Raw genomic sequence first — 22,899 nt, 5'->3', positions numbered from 1 at the left:
TTTTTTTTTTTTTTTTTTGTACGAAAAATGGTCTATATTCTGCCGCCTATTTCAGAGGAATTGTGTGGGAAATTACCAACGAGAAAGGTCTTGCTTGAGTTTACTGAAAGTATTTTCTTCAATAAAATTGGACTCTTGAAGATGTGAACAAGGACTTGTTTCAAGCAGATCCTCCCAAGGATGGAAGAGTTGAAAGATTTGTTGGGTGAGCCCCAGAGCCTGTGGAGTGTGCTCTTTCCCTCACACATTCCCCCAGATCTGAGGGACATCTCACTGCCTGGGCCCTGCCGCCGCCGTGCTTTCATATCCCATAAAGCAGCCTTCCCCTTCCTCATCACTAGGTGCCGAAGGACATCACACTTGGACCAGTCACTCAGTTGAAATGAAATGAGACACTGACTCAAATTTTTTCAGTGTTCCTCTGCTCTCCCAAAATCCAGAAAAATACCCAACAGCGAGAGACATCATGGATTCGTGGGTGGAATATTTGGAAGTCAATGATCCCTGCCCGTCTCTTCACTCATTCACATGTCATCCATCTAAGACTAAAAAGCACATTTCTTAGTTTAAGTATTCCCAGAGGCAACGTCCTTCTGGAAGATTCTTCATGTTCACTGAGGTAATTCTTCCAGTCCACCCCATGTCCTACTCTGGGCCTTTTAGCCGGATTCCAGTTACCTGACGCTATCAGAGTTAACCTTAGCCAGGCAATCCAAGCCCATCACCCAGCCCACCCCCATGATTGGGGATGAGGCATGGCCACAGCCAAGCTCAGTTTCAAGGTCTTTTTAAAAACAAAATCATCCCGTCTCTGAAAGTCCCGACTGGACAGCATCTAAGGCTTATTATGCCCCAGGTTAGCCTCTGAAGTCTCTTACTCAGTTGAGCCCGGTCTGGAGTCCCAGTTGTCTCCTGTGAAATGAGGAATAATACTGATCTACAGGAATTTTGAGAGGAAGAATTTAGGAATTTCTGTTCCAATGCCCACAGGGAAATAGTGCTTCCCAGCGATCTCAGGTGGGTGCTCCCCTTGGAGGGTGCACCCGTGCTACCCCAATAGGGTTATGAACCTGTTGCATGACTTTTAAGAGCCACTTCTGTCTTTGGCTTCTTGAAGGACTGAACCCCGCTTAAGCCTTAGAGACCTATCGGGATCGAGCCCTAGAGTACCAAGTTCCGAGCACATTTTGGTCCAGGCTTAATAAACTTTCTATCACTGAAGAACCTAGAAAGGCATGCTTTGCTCTGATGCTCTAGTCAGGTAGGCCAGGGACTTGAAAAAAACTGGCTTCAAGGAATCCCACTTCATGACACTCTTGCTTTAACCCGAATTAATCATTCCCGCTTCCTTCCATGAAGACATCCATTCACTTGCAGCAATGAAGGACGAGCCAGTTCCAGCTAGTTAGGGACAGAGGGATGTGCCATCTCCAGCATTTGTACAGAGTCATTTGGAGCCCAGGGAGGAAGTCCGGTTGGCATGGGAGCTCCTCGCTTGAAAGCTAGAACAGGGTGAGGTTGAGTCCACATAGAAATGTTGGCTCCTCGGTTCTGGCAAAGTCTTAGGGTGTGCAGAGGTCTGATGGAGTTAGGAAGTCAGAGGTGAAAGTTCAGATGTGAGCAGATATGAGTGACTAGAAGGATGGATGCAGGAGGCAAAGCGATGTGGCCCCTGGGGCACCCTTCTGATGCCGTTGATATCATTGAATCTGGAATATCCCGTCCTCGGGGTCCAGACCACCTACCAACGATAAAACAACTCACTGAGAATTTCCAGCCTGGCCCAGTCCAGCCCAGCCGAAGACTCTGACCAAATCCACAATCCTTACAAAGGAGGGAGTGGGGGAGTTTTTGTCGCGGTGGGAAAGACGTTCAAGTTGCTCCAACACTCAGGCCAAAGCAATTCACCTTCTGAAGGGCTTGATGTAGAGCTTTGTGACCTGGGTATCATCGACTTCAGGTAGTACCCTGAGGGCGGGGACTCTGGGTAGGGTAGAAATCTAAGGGGTCAGATGTAAAGTCACTTGGGTGTGGATGGACACAGTCACTTGCACCAGCTGCTGTCCGGATGCGCTGCCCCTGGCCGTTCCCTGTACGTCACCCCAGGCGCATGCCTCTATTCCTCCACAGGTACGGCTGAACTCTCTTTGTTCTCGGACGGGATGGCAAGGTAGTCAGACCTGGAGGAGGGCAGAAGGGAGGAGAGAATCAGTACTTTCCTACCCAGGGGTGGGAACCCAAGAAAGGGGAAGGAGCGGGGGCACAGGAACAACGATGTCTGCAGAACAGCTCCGCATTTCCTTCTGCCTCTGTTTCCCAGAGAAAACTAGAATGCCCCATTCAGCGGGGACTAGAATACTAGACATTGTCTATTTTTTTTCCCTTCCCCTAGCAATGCATGAATCTTCTCATTGATCCACATGGGTCTCAGGCTAAAATGTTGACCACACTGTGGGGTGTGAAATTATATTTTATAGTTGCTTTAATGTCCATTTCCCTGATTACTGCTAATGCTGTAGGTTTTTAAGTGATTCGGGTTTCTGCTTCTGTAATTCATTCATGTGCTTTCCCAGTTTTCCTGTCTTTTTCTCATGGATTTTTCCTTTTCTTTCCCTTTTCTTTTCCCTTTCCCTTTCTCTTTTCTTTTCTTTTCTCTTGGTTTTGTTTCTTTCTTTTAGGGGGAGGGGCAGCAGGAGAGAGGAGAATCAATCCTGAAGCAATCTCCCCACTGAGCATGGAACTCAATCCCAGGACCCTGAGATCATGACCGGAGCCAAAATAGAGTCAGCTGCTTAACTGACTGAGCCCTCACCCACCCCTGGATTTTTCTTTGCTGGCTTTGTGTCTTGAAAATATCTTCTCTGGGTCTGTTGTCTCTAAACTGATTTTCATAGATAGTGTCATGAAAATTACCCTTCTTTCCTCTCCGTGCCTTTTGCATTTTAAGAAATCTTCTTTCCTAAGGTAATGAAGATAGTGTCTTCTATTTTCCCGTGATAGGCTTTTTAAGTTGTACATTTTACCTTGTCTTTAAATCCACTCACAATTTACTTCTGTTTAGTGTGAGAGAGGGGGAATCTTTTTATCGTGACCCATTTGGAGGGGGGCTCTCGGCTTTGCTCTCTTCATGCTGCATGCCTAGGTCAGTACGGATAAACTCTTCTCTCTAATAGCTCTATAAGAAATCTTCATGTCAGATAGGGAAAGTCCTACCAGCCACCTTCACTAAATAGTGCTCTTTCTTTGAAATAGGCAAACGATGGCTCATGAGCTAAGAATGATCAGAAGGGTTGCCCACCAAGAAGCAAAACCAAAGAATAATACACAACAGAGATCGGGTGGAGAAAAGAGTCACAATCTGGGCATCGCTTGGTTTGGACTAGTTTTGGCCCTTCGGTCTTCCATATGACTTTTAAGATCCACTAACTGAGTTCCTTGAACAATCCAACAGGGGTTTTGGTGGAAATGTCATTGAATTTACAGATTAAGTTCAGAGAGAATTGCCATGTTTGCATCAGTGAGGTCTGATTCTCCCATTTACTTAGGTCTTAAGTCTTCCAGTAAAGTTTTGCAATTTTCTGAAAGTTCTCGCACATTTTCATCAAATGTATTCCCAGGTGCCGGACAGTGTGTTGCCACTGTGATGGAATTTTTTTTTTCAAATGTTCTATTTCAATGTTTTTCTAAATGTCTGTGGTTGGACTACAGGTGGTTTTTATACTTTTGTGTTTTGATTTGTATCTACCCTCCTGTGGAATGTGCTCACGGGCTCTAATGGTTTGTCCAAGGCTTCCCTTGGATTTTCTATGTAGGTGGTGGGGGAAGTTACGGGCAGGACGTGGCTGTTGGGTGACCCGGGAGCTGGACTCCAGCACTCAAGCTGCCCACCCCCCAACCCCCTCACCCCCCGCCGTCTTTTCTTGGAGTGTGCATTCTGCCTACCTTCCCCACTCCCAGAAACTGTCCCAGGGACACTGTCTGAAGACAGTGATGTGGTGTTGAGACTATCTGGACAGTATATACCCGTCTGAACCCAGTTAAGGCCTCTGTCTACAAAAGCCTTTAAGATTCGGGCAGGCTTTTCCTGTGGCTGCCCAGGAAAAGTCGTGTAAGTAATTTCCCTGGTTTAATTCCATCTGGATAGGCCTGCCTCTTCCTTCCATCTCTCCCTGCCCTCCCATCACACCGGGGAAGCTCCAGAGGGGGTTGCCAGCCAACAATAGATAATTATATTGGGTATGAATCATGATACTTTGGTGTCTTCCTTCACAATTTTTACTCTTTTTTTCCCTCTGTATTTACTTAGTACACTCCCTAGGATCTGCAAGTTAATATTGAACAGAAGCCAGCAGACATGTTTCTCATATCATAGGCAGTTCTAACCCTGCTGGTATTTGCTGGAGGTAACCTGAGTAGCCGCCCTTCTTTGGTTTAGGGATGACTGGTGTTTCGGTTTAGTATTTATGCAGCGCAGGACACGTGCTTCCTGGATCTGAGGAATCTTTCCTCAGCCACTGTATCCCTGAATATCATTTCTCCTCCGTTTTGCCTGTTCTGTTCTAATGGGTATTCTCATTTTCTTCCTTCATGTTTCATTGTGATAGCCCATCTTTTTAGATCTCTGGGCTTCGCTCCGTACTGCTTAATTATGTTGATGCCCTGCCCGTCCGTATCTAATCTTCTGGTGAACCCCTCCATCACATTTTAAAATTTTATTGATTCTACTTTTCATTTCCAGATTTCTTAAATTACTTAAAATCTGCCTGTGTGTGGGGTGCGTGGGTGGCTCAGTCGGTTAAGCATCTCCCTTCGGCTCACGTCATGATCTCGGGGTCCTGGGATCGAGCCCCGCATCGGGCTCTCTGCTCAGCAGGGAGCCTGCTTCCTCCTCTCTCTCTGCCTGCCTCTCTGCCTACTAGTGATGTCTCTCTGTCAAATAAATAAATAAAGTCTTTAAAAATTAAAATGAAATCTGCCTGTTTGTTTTTCTTAGCAACTGACTCTATTCTTATGCTTTTATTTTATTGCTTTAACTCTCTCAAATGAACTTATTTTCAAAATTCTACCAGGTCCTGCGTCTGAAGTTCCTGGGATTTAATCCTGCCATTTGTTCTTTGTCTTGCCTGTGCTGGCTTTTAGCTTTGGATCAGACTGTGAAATCAGATCCAGCCGTGCTTTACGCGGGGAATCCTGGTAAGCCTCAGCTGAGAGAGGGTCCCTTCAGAATGGTTTTCCATTTGCTCCTATATGGTTATCACTGTCTGGGGACTAATTTTTTAATTGAATTTCTCAGCTTAGAGGTTCCTGGATCATGCAGGTAGTATAAATTTAAATCCCAAACGTGGTGACTGCAGGCTTGTGGTTACTAATTCTCAAGAATCTTTTCTGTTTCTCTTTGGGAGTCAGGCCAAGACAGGTAAGTTTCCTTGGGTTTTTCCCCAGGCTGGCAGACTGATTTTCTCATCTGTCCTTGACATGTGTTGTAGCCTTTGGAGGATCCTGGCTCTGCTGGAGGCCTCGGTTCCAACTGTTTTGTGTGCAGGCCCAGTTGTAGGCCCTTTCTGTCCAAGCATTAAAACCTGAGAACCTAGGTTTCACCAGGAATGACAATCTTCCCCAGCATATCATTACTTTCTATCCTTATATCAGTTGTAATTTTTACTTTCCTGAGATCATAGCATCATCTAATATACTTTCTTTACCAAACATTTTTAGGTGATCTTATCTGCCTCCAGTTTTTAGGATATCACCTCTGCATTGTGGCTAGCGTTGTAAATCTATGACCGTTCTGTGCTTTCCTCTCCCCAAATTAACAGGCCAGAGCGGCCTCTTAGACCCTCAGACCCCATCATTTCTCAGATGTGCTCACTCCCGAGTGACTAGGGCCTTGATGAACATGGCCACGGTACGGTCTGGACCTTGGAGAATGAGAGGCCCTACCCTGGGTATTCAATTGCTGCTTAGCTCCAGGGCAAAGATCGTGTGGCCCCAAGCTCCTTAGCCAAGAAAAGGTGGCAAATGGCTGAGTGTGACAGAAAGAGCACAAATGTTTGGAATCAAGAAGCCTAAATCCCAGCCTCGCCTCTCATTATCTGTGTGGCCTCCGCAAGCCACTTAACCTCTATGAGCCCGCTTCAGCCTCTGTAAGATGATCATAATAACGCGAATTTCGTAGGACTGAGATGGTAGCTTATGGGTCTTATTTTACATCAAAGGTTAAGTGTCCCTGTCAAGAGTTAGCAGGCACGAATCAAAACTTTGCTTTGCCTCTTATAATGATCTTGGGCAAACTCTCCCAGGCTCAGTTTTCTCAGCTCTTAAATGGGTGTATCGATGCTGCCTACCTTGAAGATCATAGGGAGGAGAGCGGAGGACCATGTCAATTGCTTAGCACCTCGACTGTGAGGGCAAGCGCTCTGAAGGTGCCCGTTAGCCTTATTTTTGGCATCTTTGAACTTACGCGTTTTCTTGGGCTGCCTCTTCGGCCTTTGAGACCTTCCTGTAGCAATATATCATCTCGATGAGCAGCCACAAGGTGAGGAAGACTAGGAGGATGTACATCATGATCTCCGAGACCACAGAGGTGAAGTCTTCTCCAGCTGCAAGGGGGACAAAGGGTTCAGAATATGCACGCCCAGCAAAGCCAGAGCTGTCACTGGCTCCAAGATATATGAGACCTATTTTTAAGTGTCACTTAAATAAGCCCTGGGGCTAAGGAACTCGAGAAGATGTCGGAGAGATTTAATACCGTCCGACGCTCCTCTCTGCTCGCTCGCTCACCGACTTCCTTCTGGAGTGGGGGATGCAGAGGAATGGGGAGTGGAAGAAATCACAGAGCCAAGGAAAGAATCTGGGAACCGAGTGAGAGATAAGAACTGGGTTTTATGTGAAGAGTCATTTCCCTTATTGGAGACTCATCTCCCTAAAAGGTAAGGCCAGGGTAGCCGTTCCCACTGTGACACTATCTACTGTGTTCCAGAACGTCTGTCTGGTGAGATGTGATGGTCTACACAGAGGTGGGAAATGTGTCTAGTTCAGCCACCTTGTCCTCTGACATTAGAGTGGCAGAGGGAGAGAGCGGGGGCCAGAGCTGTCAGCCAGCCCTGTGAGCTGGGCATGTTCTCTACAAGACCAGACTGGAAACAGGGTCCTTCCCACTGTCTTCCTTCCACGTCATCCCAAACCCAAACAGAAATGAGAATTGGAGCATTGCATGTACTAACCGGGCTTTCTGAAACACAAATCTGATCCTGCCTTTGTTATGCTTAGAACCCTTTGTGCTCCCCGCCGCCCTCGGGAGAAAGACTGAACTCTGAACGTGGCACGTGAGACCATTCATCGCCCGGCCCTGCTCTCCTCATCGCCATCCGACGCACGGGCAAAACTTCCGCTCCCATATACACTGTGGTCTTTTGGGATCCGCGGACATCTATCCAAACCCTTTCCTCTTCCTCGATGGGACTGCCCCTCACTCTGCTACCTCTGTCTCAACATCCCCTCCTGCTTTTCAGTCCCCTGACCATTCTCCCAGATGCCACCAAAGGCCCGGGCTGAGAAGCTTTCCTCAGCCTCTCATGCAGAGGGTGTCCTCCTCTGCGCACTTGTCCTCCTCATCCATCGTGACACTCCCCAGGTTGTACTGCCATGGGTTTCTCTGTCTTCCCTACTGATGGTGGGCTTATTAAGAACATATTTTACTTATTTCTGAATTATCAGCCTGTTGTCTAATGCCAGAATAGTTGAAGTACTCCGTAAGTATTTGTTGAATGAATGAATATAAATAAATATTGATCTTTGTTTCACGGCCAACCAAAATGACAATTAAAACAAGCTCCATGGCGAGTGTCCTGACAGATCCTTCTTTCTAGTGGGAAGGAAGGTTTTAGCCACATCTCCCGTTGCTAGCTCCTACCCATACATTAGATTCATGGTCCCTGGTTATTCACAGCCCCAGTCATCCATAAGTCCTCGCTCATTAGCTCACTGAAAGCACAGAATAGCCATTGCCAAGACCCTCAGCTCAGAGAAGCAGTCTAAAGGCTCCACGATCATCCAGGTTTCCTGGATGCCGGACCTCCTGGAGCTGGAGGTCAGAGATGCAGCCTGAAGCCCAGAACACCATACACATCAAATGTCTTTTTGTGGCCTTGACACTACCTGATTTAGGACATATTCATCTTAAAGCACGCATTGTATTAATGCAATAGCCCAGAAGTAGTAACACAAGAAGCTAACTAGGCTCACTATTTTTACTTACTTCTAGGCAAAAAGACTTCAGATTTTTGTCTTAGAGCCAGGAGGCCAGAGCTTAGGGTAGGATAATTTCAGCTTGAACAAAGAAAACCAGAGAGATTCTGGGAGACTATAGGAATGGAGGACATACAGTGGGGCATGTCATGGTGGGGCATGTGACTCTGAGCCTTATGAGACCAGTAGTATCTGGCAGGGAGGTATTCTCGGAGGCTGCCAGGGTCTCACTGAGGAAGAGAAAGAGAGGAAGAGGAGGGAAGGGAAGGGAAAGGATGGGGAAAGGGGAGTGGGAGAGGAAGGGGAAGGAGAAGAGAAGGGACAGGGAAAGGAAGAGGGAAGAGAAGGGGAAGGGAAAAAGAAGGGAGGGGAAGGGAAGGGGTGGGGGATGGGAAGAGGGAAAAAGTTACGAAAAGGAGAAGAAAGAGTAGCAGAGAGTGTGACGGTGGTAGAAGGAGAAGATGTCATGGACATAGAGCTAGCCTGGTGGGCAAAAGATCTGGCTTGGAGTCCTGCGTCTGGTGCTAATTTGCTTCACATCTCTAGGCAAGCCCCCTCACTGATCTCCCCACCACAAAATGAGGGACACCAGGGCTGCATCCTCCAGGCAATCACCAAGGGAGTCATTTCTACTGACACACGCCAGACCTCACTCTGACCCTCCGAACTCATACCCACAAGAGCGGTACTGAGATGTCCACACGGAAGACAAGCCCCCTGGGCAATTCCAACACCTGCTCTTTGCTCAGAACCCCTGCATGAAATGAGAGCCAAACGTCCTTCCAGTCCTAGCATCCCAAGAGGATCTGTGGTTCCAACAACAAACTTGTTTTCCTTCTATTCTTACCCAAGCCTGGCTCTGGCGCCCAGCAGGCAGACTGGTTCAGCTTTGGCACACCTTCCACTGGCTGCGTGAGGGTCTCTGGAGGCAAAAGCCTGGGAGCGCAGTGGGTGCAGACAGGCACCTTCCTAGTGCCCGGCTGTCAGCAGCCAGCAGTTCCCCATGGTGAGCAGCAGAGGGCGCAAGCCCCTGCTCCCCGGGGAGAGGAGGTGTGTAAACAGAGAGGCTAATGGAACTTCTGAACAGAAAAATACCTTAGAGAGCTTCCAGGCCAACACACTCATTGTGCACAAGAGGAGACTGGCCCAGAGGGGGAAAATGGCTCATCAGGTCTAAACGCCAGTGGTCTGAGAGTGCTTCTGCACGTTCAGAACTGACCTATCTTCCGTTTGAGTCATAGTGCCCACATCAGGACAAAATCATGACCCCTCTTGACCTGCCATTCGCTCTCAAGTTTGCATTATGAATTCTATCACAATAACATGAGAAAAACATACACTTGTGGTTTGGAAGTTGAGATCCTTGGAAATCCTAGGAATGCCCTATCTTGACTTTGACCTCTTCTTTCATGTCCAACACCTTTTGCCTTCTCACCACCCGGCATCTTGAGGCAGCGATAAAGCTAAGAAGATGCTGGAAACAGACTGCCTGAGAACAGGCTAAGAGAAATGGAACCATCATTGAACCTGGATGAGCCCACGTCGGGCTCTCTGCTTAGCAGGGAATCTGCTTCCTCCCTCTCTCTCTCTCTCTCTCTGCCTGCCTCTCTGCCTACTTGTGATTTCTGCCAAAGAAATAAATAAAATCTTAAAAAAAAAAAATGAAGGAAGGAAGCACAAGGACTGTGCATGAGAACACTCAAACTTCGCCCTGGATTCTGGACTGGATTAAAAGAGAAACTTTTGAGTTGGGTTGATGAAAGGGCTTCCCCACACCTCCCACCCCAACAAGAAACTAGCTGTGGGAAATCTGAAGATTTTAAACTAAAGACTAGAAAGTTTGTTCTCCCAGTTGAGAATGAGGTTATGTAATAAGAGATGCTGGGGATGGGGAAGGAGGAGATTGCTTGGGTGATTAATTGCGGGGAGGGGAACAGAAGACAAAAGGCTGTCCAACTTTGGTTAGAGGAGTGGTTCTCAAAGTGCCGTCCCCGGCAGCTGGGGCATCTCCTGGCAATTTGTTAGGCGTGCAAATTCCCAAGCTCTATCTACAGAATCAGAAAGTCTGCATTTTTAAAAGTCCTGCAAGGGATTTTGAGGCTTGCTGAAGTTTGAGCACCGCTGGTTCAGGGATGTGTATGGCTTACATACAGGAGGGTTTGAGGACCTCTAGATGACCTCATGAGCATTCCCTGTGCCCAGCGAGTCAGGGATTCAACACAAGCCAGAGAAGCAGGTGCAGCTGATTTGGCAGCTTTGGGCTTTATGGAGGCTGTCCTCCTTCTCTAAGGATGAGAGTTAGGGGATGAAGGAAGAGGTCATTCTCCTGTCATCCCTGAGCCTTTCTGCTCTGAAGAAAGGCACAGAGAGGCAAGCTATCAGGCAGTTTGCAGGAAACTGGCCGCTACAGGAAGACAAGTCAATGCTGACAGTTTTAGGTATCGCCACTCTCGATATATGGGTTTTGCACTCTGCAAGGGTGTCATTTGGGTGGAAGCCCACTGTCCTCCCTCCCCCAAGAGCAGGGCACCCTGGAGACCCTGCGCCCCAGCCTCACCCTCCTCGGTGACTCGGAGGGGGATCAGCCGTGTAGTTTTCACAAAGGGCCGATGCGCCTCAAAAGCAAACTCCCGGGACACGTTGCAGGTGTAGAGGCCGGAGTCATTCAGAGTGACGTTAAGCACAGTGATGGACACGTCCTGTAAGTCTTTGCTCCCATTCCATTGCAGACGTCCCTGGAAGGGACTCTCCACCTCCTGCTGGCCATTCCGATACTCGTAGATCTGCAGGTAGAGAAGCAAAAGAGAGCAGGGTCGGGAGAGAAAATCGGGTCGGAGAGCTGGGATGGGGACAGGGCAGGGCAAAGGAGAATGGTGCAGGGACAGGGAAGAAAGGGGACATGGTTACAAGGAGATCCCAAGAATAGGAGTGGGATGAGGCTCAGAGAAGGGCAGGGAAGAGAGAAAGGCAGGGAAAGATGAGCAAAGGTAAACAGGTATCAAGGCATCTGGACAAAGAAAAGCAAGAGGCAGAAAGGAGGAGGCAGGAAGAAGGCTGGCAGGAAAAAAGATGCAAAGGAAGAACATGAAAGAAGGTGAGTGATGGGGATTCCTGGGTGGCTCAGTCAGTTAGGTGTCTGCCTTTGGCTCAGATCATGATCCCAGGGTTCCGGGATCAAGCCCCGCGTTGGGCTCCCTGCCCCTTCCACTCCCCCTGTTCATACTCTCTCTCTCTCTCTCATATAAATAAAATATTTTTTTAAAGATTTTATTTATTTACTTGACAGACAGAGATCACAAGTAGGCAGAGAGGCAGGCAGAGAGAGAGAGAGGAGGAAGCAGGCTCCCCGCGGAGCAGAGAGCCCGATGTGGGGCTCGATCCCAGGACCCTGGGATCATGACCGGAGCCGAAGGCAAGAGGTTTTAACCCACTGAGCCACCCAGGCGCCCCTAAATAAAATATTTTTTTTAAAAATTTTTAAAAGGTGAGTGAAGCATACAGGAGACCAGGAGGGGGGAAGTTGGGAGAAAGAAAGAACTGGAAGGAGACAGAGAGCAAGAGAGAGTGAGATGTGTCACGGGGGCAGCCGGTGAGAAAACAGAGCAGAGAGACCTAGAAAGGTGGCTTCCTGTGTCACGAAGACATCTGAAAGTCTTGGCCTCAAAACTTGCCTCTCTGATCTGGTTCTCACTGAGAGGATGTGGTCGGCCTGGATCAGGTCACAGGAAGGGGACCGAGGACGCAAAAGGTGTCACAGATAAACAGAGCTGCCAACTGATATGCACACCTCAGGTCTTTCATTTTAGGCTGAATTATAAGTGAAATGTGGTCTCAAAACTGGTTTTCTCAGACACCCCCTCCTCCTCACTCTCTCCAGCTCTTTATTCTCTACAGGCGTGCTGTCCATTCTAGTCTCCACTTGGCACGCGTGGCTCTCTACAATAAAAATTAAATAACTAGAAATGAAATAAAATGTAAAATTCAATCCCTCCACTGCGCTAGACACATTTCAAGTGCTCAGTGACCACCTGTAGCCAGTGGCTACTGTACTGGACAGCACAGATAGAGCATTCCCATTGTCGCAAACATTTCTAGGAGACAGTGTTGCTCTGTATGTCCACTACAACTTTTTAAAGTTTCTTTTCTTCCTTCTGAGTCAACTTCTACTCATTTTGGGCAGCCTGGAGGCCGAGCTGGGGGTTGGCATAGAACCAGGCCTGAGGTCAGTGGGAGCCTTCGCATCCAGCCAGACATCCAGGTTCCTGTAACCTGGGGACTAGTGTCAGTCACAGTCAACTCTGGGTGAAAAACCAAGATTTGGGGGACATCTACTGGTTCCGTTGTTGGCTCCCAATTGAAGCAAACATTCAACTTCCCCCTATTATTGTCGCCATGAAGTCTTTGTAGAAAAGAAACTTGTCTGCAGGAAGGTGGGATAGGGCAGTAAGAAGTGCCTTGTGTCCCTGGTTCGAATCTAAGCTCTCTTATTAACTTAACTTCTCCAGGCCCCAGGCGCCTCACTTATGGACGTATACCTCTTCTCTAGCAAACACTTATATCGTGCTTCCTATATCCCAGGGCTATTCTAAATAGCCTTAAAAGTTAAAGCTAACAACTCGGAAGGTAACAATTCTCTGAGGTAGCTGTGGTTCGCACCCCCATTTTAGAGATGAGGATGCTGAGGCACAGAGGGGCGAAGCAAATTGTACCAGGGCACATAACCCAGAAGTTGTGGAATCGAGACTCAAACCGAGACAGGCAGCGAGGTCCCGCGGTCAGTGAAAGTGTGAGTAATGGGCATCCCCAAGTGGGTATTCAAAGCGTATAACAACCATATTGGCAGTGGCGCCAACCAATCAGAACTGACATTAGCCACAGCATGGGGCGGGGCTTGGAGGCTCCCTGCTCTGTCAGGGTGATCCCTCAGTCTCTAGAACATGGGGACATCCGGAGGTTCCTAGTGGGACCCGTGGTGGTGAGGCCACTTGGGAAGCTAGGCATAGCTAAATACCCACCACAGAACTATTTAAATATTTTACTCACGGATGCGGCTGTACTGGGTATACCAGCTGAAAAGCGGCTTGGGGCAGGTGGGTGGGGGATGGGGTCACTGGGTGGTGGGCATTAAGGAGGGCACGTGGTGTGAGGAGCACTGGGTGTTGTACCCAACTGATAAATTATTGAATGCTACATCTGAAACAGATGATGTACTCTAAGTTGGATAATTGAATTTAAATAAAAAGAAGGAGGAGGAGGGGGAGGAGAGAGAGGAGGAGGAGAAGAAAAGCAGCTTGGTCATCCCTGCAAGTCTTATTTCACTGGGACTGTGAGATTTCAATGAGCTAGCCTACGCTATTCCATATAATGACGCTGAGTGTCGTTTCAGTGCTCCTGCTAATTTAATCCATCCCCTAGGACAGTGCAGAAAATTAAAAACACCTACGAGGTGCCTTATCCGGTGACTAGCGAACAGTAGGCGCTAAACGCTATTTCTCTCTTCTCCCCCTTCCCCTGCTTGTAAGCAGGAATGCTTGCAGCTGGCCGGCACCCTTCCTTTCACAGAGGCTGGGCTGTCAGGTATCTGCAGGGGAGCTGTCAGTGCTTTGAAAAGAAAGAGCCAGGGTCTGTCAGATCTTCGCATTCCCAGACTCTCAGGATCCAGGCCTGTAATAGCAGAGGCAAGCAAAAGAAAGGCCAGCATCCGCAGCCAGACATACAAGGAAATCTTTACCGCCCTCGGGCCTGTAGAACCACTCCACCACCGTGGTGGCCTCCACCTCCTCCCTCTTCATGCAGGAGATGCAGCGCAGCTTCATGGGGTTGCCCTGAACGGCCTCCGTCTCCGAGGGCACTTCCACACACACAGGGAAGCAGACGCTGACTGCAGAGAGGCCAGTGACAGGGAAGGAACAGGAGGTGTGGGGGAAGCCGGCACCGGAGTGGCGTTGGAGAACAAGAGGGAGGGAGGAGAGACAGAGAAGAAAGAGTCATGAGACAAACTTGAAAATCGCATGTATGTGTCCGTACATCGACACCTGTGCTCCCCAAGGGTGCACGCTCGGAGCGGGCGGGGAATGGGCTAGAGGAGCCATGAATGACCTGGAGGTCACTGCAAGCCTCCCAGGATGCAGTTAGGGTGTGGCACAGCCCTGACTCCTGCCCTCAAAGACTTAGAGTCTAGGTGGGAAACAGGGCACACACACACACCCATCCACTGACCACCATGCACCCCTGCATTCAACCACCATTCACTGAAATCTACCCCAGGCCAGGCCTGATGCTAGGCCGAGATGCAACGATGAACGGAACGCTAACCACACCCTAAAGGCATCTAGAATCTAGCAGGGAACGCATACTCTGAAATATCATGAAATGGGGCCATGATGAGTGCTGTGCTGGCGATGGGCTCTGTTCCCAGAGGAGCGCCAATTATTCCTGGTTGGACTGGGGAGAGAGGAAGAAGAAGAAGATGAGGCTGGGGTGTAGAAGGGGAGCTAGGACCACACTGTGAAGACCTTTGTATGGTCTTCACAACATGAGGGGTCAGATGTCTGCAAGCCATGGAGAGATGTAATTATATCTGAACTTTATGAAAAAAAAACGTAGGTAATTCTGATGCCTGGTGGGGGATGGAGCAGCAGTGAGGAAGACAAGGGAACAGACCCTCGGCCAGAGTATGCTTTTCGCAGAGGAGTGGAGAGAAACAAAGTTAAAAATCTGGAGAGAGGTCAGAATCAGGGGGACACCTTGTATGCCACATGGAGGTGTGGACCTCCAGTCCCTGTTCTCTAGAAACTCATAACCCATTAAAAAAGGGTGAGTACATCAGACTGTACTTTCAGAATGAGTCAAAAGTGGGATGTGGCTGCCAGCAAAGCAAGTGCAAATGTGGGCTGCATTAACAGATGTACAATGTGCAGAACGAGGGAGCAACAGGGCCTTCGTACTGTTCAGAACAAATCTGGACCATTATGATCCGTTCAGGGTGTCACAGTTTGCAAAAGGAAGTTGTTCAATGAGTGCATGCCCAGAGGGGAGCAATATGGAGCAGGGTCTGGGGACAAAATCTGGGGAGAAACAGACAGGAGGATGAGGGGTGCCTGGCTTGGACACAGAACTTATCTGTTTTCCAATAGTTGAAGGCTGGCCTATAGAAGAGAAAGGAACTTCTGTCCAGTTCCAAAAGTTACAAGAAAGTAAGTTTAACTTATTAAGAAAAAATAATTTTCTGGTGCTGAAGCTGTTTACAAATGCAAAAAAAAAAAACAAAAACAAAAAAACAAAAAAACCAAACCTACTTGGTAAGAGTTTACACTTCATTGTATAGAAGATTAAAAAGTGGGATGACCACAAAGGATTCTTATGTCAGGACTTATAAGGCCCCATCTGATGAATTAATAACAAAAACAGAACCCCTTAAAAAATGAAACGATACACATTGCTATTTAGAGGCTAGTACACTATAAATGGTTAGTTTGTCTCTGTATTGGCAGGCTGTTCATTCTAAAAACAGAGGAAAGCTTTATTTAGAGCTTAAAATGAGATTGACCAACTAATTGAGTCAAAAAATAAATTACATTCGACTGGCTTCAAAGGCAAAAAATGTCACTATTAAACACAGAATTTAAAAAGCAAGTAGCCCTAGGATCTGTCACCCCACTGAAAGCCAGGGTTGATCTGGCTCATCTGTCTGCTTAGGCAGGTCCCCTTCCTCCCTCACCGCTCCACGTGCATCCCTCCCAAAGCTGTGCACTTCAGTGAGAGGGGACGACCTTACAGAGGAGGACTATTCTCTGCTCAAGGGTATATGAGTGGCTGTGAACCTCCAAACAAGCTCTCAAGGTCCATTTGGAAAAGAACATAGGGGAGTCTATCTCCCAAGACTCCAGACACCTCCAAATGAGGCACTGGACAGTCTGCCTTTCTTTAAAAACAAACAAACAAACAAACAAACAAACAAACAAACAAAGTGGCACTATGATGAAGTTTAAAATATCAATGTAAAATAAAGTTAATTGGTTTTAAAACTCTCAAACAAGTTGGGGCTCGTCTTATTGGGCAATCTGCCAGAGGGTCTCCTGCTTAAAAAAAAAAAAAGAGGGTCTCCTGCTTCTGCATATGGACCATCCCTTTTTGGGGAAAGGGTCCCTATCTGGAGAGAACTGACCAGAAACACTTTCAGAATGTGATGTGTTTGAAGAGAAGAAGGTGTGGTCTTTGCAAAAGCTTGGGAATGAACAGAGATGCAGAGCATGTGCCTTGAGAACTCTGTGTAGAAGGGAGCCTTGGGGCACATTCATATTTAATGAGACATGGTGAAAATAAGTTAGTTCAATGATGATGACTTCAAAGCAGCATGGTTGAAAATATACCAAGGAATGCACGGTTACAAATTCAGAGGCAGGATGAAGATGTATTTGGCAATGGAAGGCCTGGTTTTATCTACTCTTTAACCCCAAAGACTCGGTTCATTCATCAACAGAATGTTGGAAATAACATCTCTCTAACGGAGCCATCATGGAAATTCTATGGAATTATTTATATGAATGTGCTTTGTACACTATCCCTTGTTAAGATATTTTACCCTTCATCTCTTTGTTCACCTACTCAACAAATATGCTGTGTGCTTACTGTGTGCCAGACACTGTTCTAGGCACTGACAATACAACAGGGAACAAAACAGAAACCATCCCTGCTCTCATAGAGTCTACATTCCAGGGGAGGGTGAGAAAAACAAGATACATTACATTATAATAAGTGCTATGAGAAGAAGTAAAACAGAGTAGAGGAGCACAGACACATTGGAGACAGCCTCATTGAGAGGGTGACAATGAGCAGGCACGGAAGGAAAAAAATGAGGGAAAGAAATGAGTTATACAAATATCAGTGTGGAAGTATGCCAAATAGAGGAAATAGCATTTCAGGGGTCCTGGGGAGGGGGGAGTGTCTGTCCAAAGCAAAAAGCACAATAAAGCACAGGGAACAGAGTGAGAAGGAGACAAAAACCAGGGCCAGATCATGGCTGGTCTTGCAGACCACCGTTAGAACCTTACCCTTGACTTTTGCTCCGAGTGACTTGGAGAACACTGGAGTACTCTGAGTGGAAGAAAGATATGATTTATACAAAATTACATGACCTGACTGCTATGTTGTTGCGAATAAACGGAAGAGGTGAGGAAAAGCAAGTGCGGAAGCAAAGAGAGTAGTTAAGAGGCTGGCACACTGATGAGACTGAGAGATGGCTCAGTGGTTTTGCTTGGATGAAGGTGTAGTAGAGCTGCTGGGGTTTGAAAAGGAATAATTTGCCAGACCACACATCCTTCCACAGGTCACAGGTGATGTAGATGAACTGGTCTTAAATAGGGGTACAGTTAGTTCGTTTACACTTAAAGGAGGGAGGACAAAATATATGCAGTCAGGAAAACTGCACCAGAGAATGAATGCTACTAATTCCCTTCTCATAGAATTCTGCTCATGAGGTCCTGGATAGTACATTGCAAAATGGCCACAAAATTCTCTCATCCCTCTTTGCTTGCCCTTTGCAATATGACTTGCTGCTCCATCCATCAAGAGGTGAAATCTGTTTCTCCAGCCCATGGAGACTGCCCCTCTCTGAAATCCTCTAGCTGTCCAAGAATGGTTGTACACATGGTAGGTATTCAGTCCACATTGCTGACTGTAAAGAATAAACTAGAATAGTCTTGGCCAGATCACTTCACTTTTGGTCTCTTCTTCATTTCCATAGTAATAATGAAGAAACTTGGGGCACCTGGGTGGCTCAGTTCATTAAGCATCTGACTTTGGCTCAGTTCATAATCTCAGGGTGCTGGGATCGAGCCCCATATCAGGCTTTCTGCTCAGCAGGGAGCCTGCTTCTCCCTCTCCCTCTGCTGCTCCCCCTGCTTGTGCTCTCTCTCTCAAACACATAAATAAAATTTTTAAAAAATGAAGAAACTTCTAAGAAGGTAGAATATGATGTTATTACTAATGATTATATTTAATTAAGGAATAATATCAATCTATTATAAGGTAGAGAGTAATGTGTATTGAACCAACTCCTCTAATCTTTTTCTTCTTTGGGCATTCCTGACCTTGCTCTAGAATTCTTTTCCTTGTGCTAAGATAATAAAGGCTTTGATTAGAATGTAAATACTTTCTGAAGGAGGGTAATAGATGAAGTTATCTGTAGATATTAATACCTTGAAGTGATTTGTCTATCAAATTAGCCAGTCACTTAGCAGAGCCTTGAAAGAATGGGATCCAGCAAGATGGGCTGCTGGGGGAAGAGAGGAAAATATTCCCCACCCAACACAGCAGACATCTGGGAGAATAGACCTGGGCCTAGAGGCTCAGGAGGCCCTTAGGAAAGGCAATGGTTTGGCAGAGGGGAGAAAAGGTGATGGCTCAGAAAAGGGATGACAGGACGATACCTATCTTGCAATCCTGCAGAGCAGGACGTGTCCATAAGAAGTGCTAGAACAAGTAGTAGGAGACTGAAATCAGGAGAAAAGAGTTCTCCAGCAAGTCCTTCCCTCTCCCTGAGCTCATTCTCTCACCTCTAAATTGGAAATAATACTATTTTCCCCTGATTACCCCCAAGGATCGATACGGTGACCAAAAAGAGGTAATGGATTGAAAAATGCTTTGTAAACTATAAAGCACCAGGCAAGTATAGAGTTTTCTTTTAATTATCATTATATACTTTATTAAAGGAAATAAGGGAAGTTTTTTCAAGAGATGCAGACAATAATATAATGGAAAAGATACTTTCCATTCCTATTTGCATCATGTGAAAAATCAGCTTGGGGAGGAATGGTTTCCAATACTAGAATTACATTCAAATAAAATGAAATTGCATTTGTGAAACGAGGCCCTTTCTCTTACATTTGATGGCCAAGTTTCCCAAACCATCCCTCTTTCCTTCTGCAGCTTTTAAGTTTTGTGAAACAATGTTCCAGTTATGAAGAAGCTGAGAATTACCAAGGATGGGTGTGATGTGCACACTTCTCCCAAAGGTTCTATGTTGGGGTGGGGTGGGGAGTGGGGTGAGGAGAGGCGTGGACACTGCCAAGTTTAGCAATATTCTGTAAATACTTCCTTACTATTCAGTCTTAAATATTATCTGCCCCAACTTCCAAACTTTACATATGAGGAACCAGATACTCTAAGATTGTTACATAGCAAGCTAATGGCAGAGCTAAGACTCCAAGCCAGGCTTTGTAAGTCCAAAGAGGTGCTTGGGAGAAGGCATGCTCATCCCCTTTGCTGGAATTCAGGCAGGGAGCTAAAAATTTAAATTAAGGTTTGGGAAGAAAGATTCTGTAGAGCCTTTTACAAGGGCTTTACAAGGCTCTCATCAACTTCATCTCCCATTGTTTTACTCACACTCTTTCTTACCAGACCAACTTCTCTTAAGTCTCATGTCCCTAGTCTTAGCCTCCCCTGAGGAAATTCCAGCCTTAAATCTTCAAGGCAGGTGAGATCATTGGCAACCTATTATGTCGGCTTCATCTTCAGGTCTAGTCTACTCTATTGGGGATGGATGGCGGTGAGTCTGCCCTTAGGACTGGCATTACTCTTCCTTTTTGTCCTTCCTGGACTATCTCATCAGGCATTTTGTTCAACAGGAAGCTTGGCTTTGCTTTTGGTCACATGCAAAATCCAGATAATGCCGGCAGCCAGTAAGTCCTGGAGGCTTAATAAAGTGATACTAAGGCAAAGAGGCAATTCCCATCAGCATATTTGCCACTGCACAGACAGAATGAGTTTCACACCAAGCATAGGAGGATAATCCCACATGCCCAGTTCCAATAAAGCCGGTGGGCACAATCACTTCTAATTATACTGGTTATTGATTTTTAGCATACAGAAAGGTAAAAACACGGAAAAAGTGGGAATGTAGAAGATTATGTGAAGCAATCTGTTAACTGAAGAGCACCTATATTTGACCTGAGGATCTAATCAGAGTCATCAAGACAGAGATGCCCAGAACTACACAACCAACACACACACACACACACACACACACACAAGCGCACACATCTTCACCAATCTATTCGGATGCCCATTCTAACATGCTCACACATTTAAACACAGGCATATACATACACTGAGTAAAGCATTCTCTCAATCACATATTCAGATGTTATCACATAGACTCCTTAACTCTCTCTACACACATGCATGAACCCTACCTGGACACTACTCTGCTTAGCCCTACTGTTGCAAGTGAAGGTCTTCCGTATTTGGAAGGAGAAGGTCACCTTATTTCCTCACAACAAACAAGAACCTATTCATTTCTGAAAGCAAAAAAAACATTGGTCTCCAAACACCAAAGCACCTTAGCTTCAGATGCTCATGAAAAAGAATAAAGATGCAATGCCCAGGTGCCCATTTATCAAAGGCATAGCTGCAAATGGCTGAAGCCTATTTTCCTTGTTAGAATTTTAAAAATGGGCCGACAGCTAAAGTGTTTTCATTCTCAAAATGCGTGCATCCAGCTTTTTAAAAAAAGACATGGGAATTAATCTGAAGACCGACTGATTCCTCATTGAAAAATGAAATGTAAATGCAACTGAGATTTTTCATAACGAACGTAGCTGCATTCCCTTTCAGCAAAGGAAAGGGGGGAAAATACTTTGGAATTAACAGGAAACAGGAAGAGGGGTGGAAAAACCACCAAGGGTGGCTCAGGAATAAAGCAGCAGGATTGAGGACGTGTTTTTCCAATCTCAAAATCCCAGCTCTCATGGAACCCCTATGGAGCTCCGTGTCTGGCAGACAAGCATAGAGGGAAGCCAGCCAGGGCTCCTTTCTGTCACAAACGACATGAATTAAGTGTTATTATTGTTGGCACTATTACTGTTATCTGCATTTCGCACGGCAGGGTGCCGGTACTTACCCCAGAAGACGAGCACGAGGGAAGCCAGGGGAAACAATCTGTTGAAGGCAGGCATCTTTTTTCCGGCGGGTGGCTTCCGAGGCTAAACAGAGAGATTCCCTTGGTCAACAACTCGCCCTCTCAGATACTTTCGAGGAAACCCTTTGGGACGAACTGCCCCAAGGGGGCGACTTTCTGACTGAAATAAGGGTCAAGCGCCAGCGACTGGGGAGGCTTTCCGGGGGCTTTCCGAGCCGGGCGGGGGTTTCAGCTCCAAGCTACCCTAGCGCACCGCCCCAATTCGAGGGAGCCGATGAGCAGCTTCGCGCGCTCTCCCCGGAGCCCGTTGCTGGGATCCGGCTCAGCACCACGGACAGTGCCTTCCCCGCCCACCCCGGAACTTCACAAATTCCAGGCGCTCAGAGGCTTCTGTCTGCGCCTCGGTGACAGCTCAGCTCTGAAGAGAGCAGCGCGGAGGGCCCTAGGCGGCTGGGCTGTCGAAGGGGTCCATGTTGATCCACCTCTCACCTCCCCTGGGAATAGCTATGCTCAGACCAGGATCCGCCAAGACCCAGGAGCTTCGGCTTCATCCGCCTGCACCGGCTCTCCAAGCTGGGCGTGCCCCCCGACACCCGAAGCCACCCGGGCCACCCGTCTGAGCTCCAAAATTCGTTCCACCTCGGTACCGTCCACACCCGCCCTCCGCTCCCCGGGAAGGTCCGGAGGGGCGGGGAAGGAGGCGGAAGCTCCTGTCGCGCTGCCGATCTCAGGGGGAGGGGACAGGGAGGGTGGGCCCCTTCTCCGGAGCTCGCCCCGGGATCGTGCCCGGTCCCGGACCCTGGGTGGCGGGTGACCTACTGCCCTTCTCCAGGTCCCCTTTGACCGCGTATGTTCAGTCAGCCTTGACATGCGCAGGCGGCTGTCCACCCCCACCGCTACCCGGACCCACCCTTCGTGCACACACTCCCCACCCCCAAACAGGCGTGCCCCTCCCAGGGCAGAACCGGCGGCAGAGCGAGGGGCGGAGCTTAGAGCGGCGCAAACACCTCCAGACCTCGCGGTTTCTCTGCTAGCCCGCTGTCTCCAGGTCTCCCTTTCACATCCCGGCAGCTCTCCCCAGCACGGGCACACCCCCTCGCACCAATTCACACCCTCCAGGCAACCCCACTTCTGCTCCCGCACACGCATGCTTGCCTCCAGCTCCGGGAAGGGGAGGGCCGAATCTTTTTCAGGCAATGATGTCATCTGTAATATACACTGTACCCGAGAAGCTCTGGGCTTCTCTCCCCCGACCCCAGCCCCTTCTGTTCTTCCAATCTATTCTTTGTCTAGCCTTGATTAGTTAGTTCCGGACACTATGAACACAGCAAGATAATCCCTGCTTAGGAGGAGTGGAGAGGAGTGAGGTGCACCTGTTCCCATGTTCACCTCCTCGTCCAGGGAGGTGACCCAAAGGTTAGCCCAAGAGCGGTGCTGTGGGTGGGGGCAGCTCCCTCTTGCTCTAATCGCTTTTTTTCTTTTCTTTTTTTAGTTTAAAAGGAGACAGACTGTGGTTTGGCTTCTTCCAACTATTAGCCACTCCCTAGTCCTAACAGCTGTTTCAGCGCCCCCGCCCCATCTCTAGAAGGGAAACCTGAAACTTTACATTCTAACTCAGATTTGTTATATCCACTCGATTAGGAATGCCTGGAACTGAAATGAAAGATTAATACAAAAATCTCCCCCTCCCCCTTCTTATTCCCTCCTGCTCCCTTTCCAAAAGGGGAAGCTTG

General features: G+C 47.6%; 1 protein-coding gene across 2 annotated transcripts; it reads right to left on the bottom strand.

The window, feature by feature from the left end:
- Positions 1-38: 38 nt before the first annotated feature.
- On the bottom strand, positions 39-21,842 carry LOC111153841 (sodium voltage-gated channel beta subunit 3). 2 transcript variants are annotated; one of them, XM_022513106.1, is made up of 6 exons: positions 21,806-21,842; positions 21,149-21,230; positions 13,965-14,128; positions 10,805-11,030; positions 6,461-6,599; positions 39-2,180 (listed from the first exon to the last, which is right to left on the bottom strand). In XM_022513106.1, the coding sequence occupies exons 2-6, from the start codon at positions 21,201-21,203 to the stop codon at positions 2,117-2,119; spliced, it is 648 nt and encodes a 215-aa protein (XP_022368814.1). In that variant the 5' UTR covers positions 21,204-21,230; positions 21,806-21,842; the 3' UTR covers positions 39-2,116. The 2 variants fall into 2 exon arrangements, with proteins under 2 accessions (XP_022368814.1, XP_022368815.1); XM_022513107.1 differs by lacking the exon at positions 21,806-21,842 and adding an exon at positions 21,656-21,693.
- Between the last annotated feature and the right edge of the window lie 1,057 nt (positions 21,843-22,899).

The sequence above is a fragment of the Enhydra lutris genome, unplaced genomic scaffold (genome assembly GCF_002288905.1).
Source record: "Enhydra lutris kenyoni isolate GAN:26980312 unplaced genomic scaffold, ASM228890v2 scaffoldscaffold34, whole genome shotgun sequence".
NCBI classification, from domain to species: Eukaryota; Metazoa; Chordata; class Mammalia; order Carnivora; family Mustelidae; genus Enhydra; species Enhydra lutris.
The sequence above is the reverse complement of the archived record's forward strand: the minus strand, read 5'-3'. Positions and strand labels throughout refer to the sequence as shown.

Excerpts from the sequence above, each read along its gene's own strand:
- LOC111153841 (XM_022513106.1), bottom strand. The coding sequence starts at position 21,203 with ATGCCTGCCTTCAACAGATTGTTTCCCCTGGCTTCCCTCGTGCTCGTC. Across the intron at positions 14,129-21,148 it reads CCTCGTGCTCGTCTTCTGGG|TCAGCGTCTGCTTCCCTGTG; the intron begins GTAAGTACCGGC and ends GCCTCTCTGCAG. Across the intron at positions 11,031-13,964 it reads AGGGCGGTAAAGATTTCCTT|ATCTACGAGTATCGGAATGG; the intron begins GTATGTCTGGCT and ends CTCTACCTGCAG.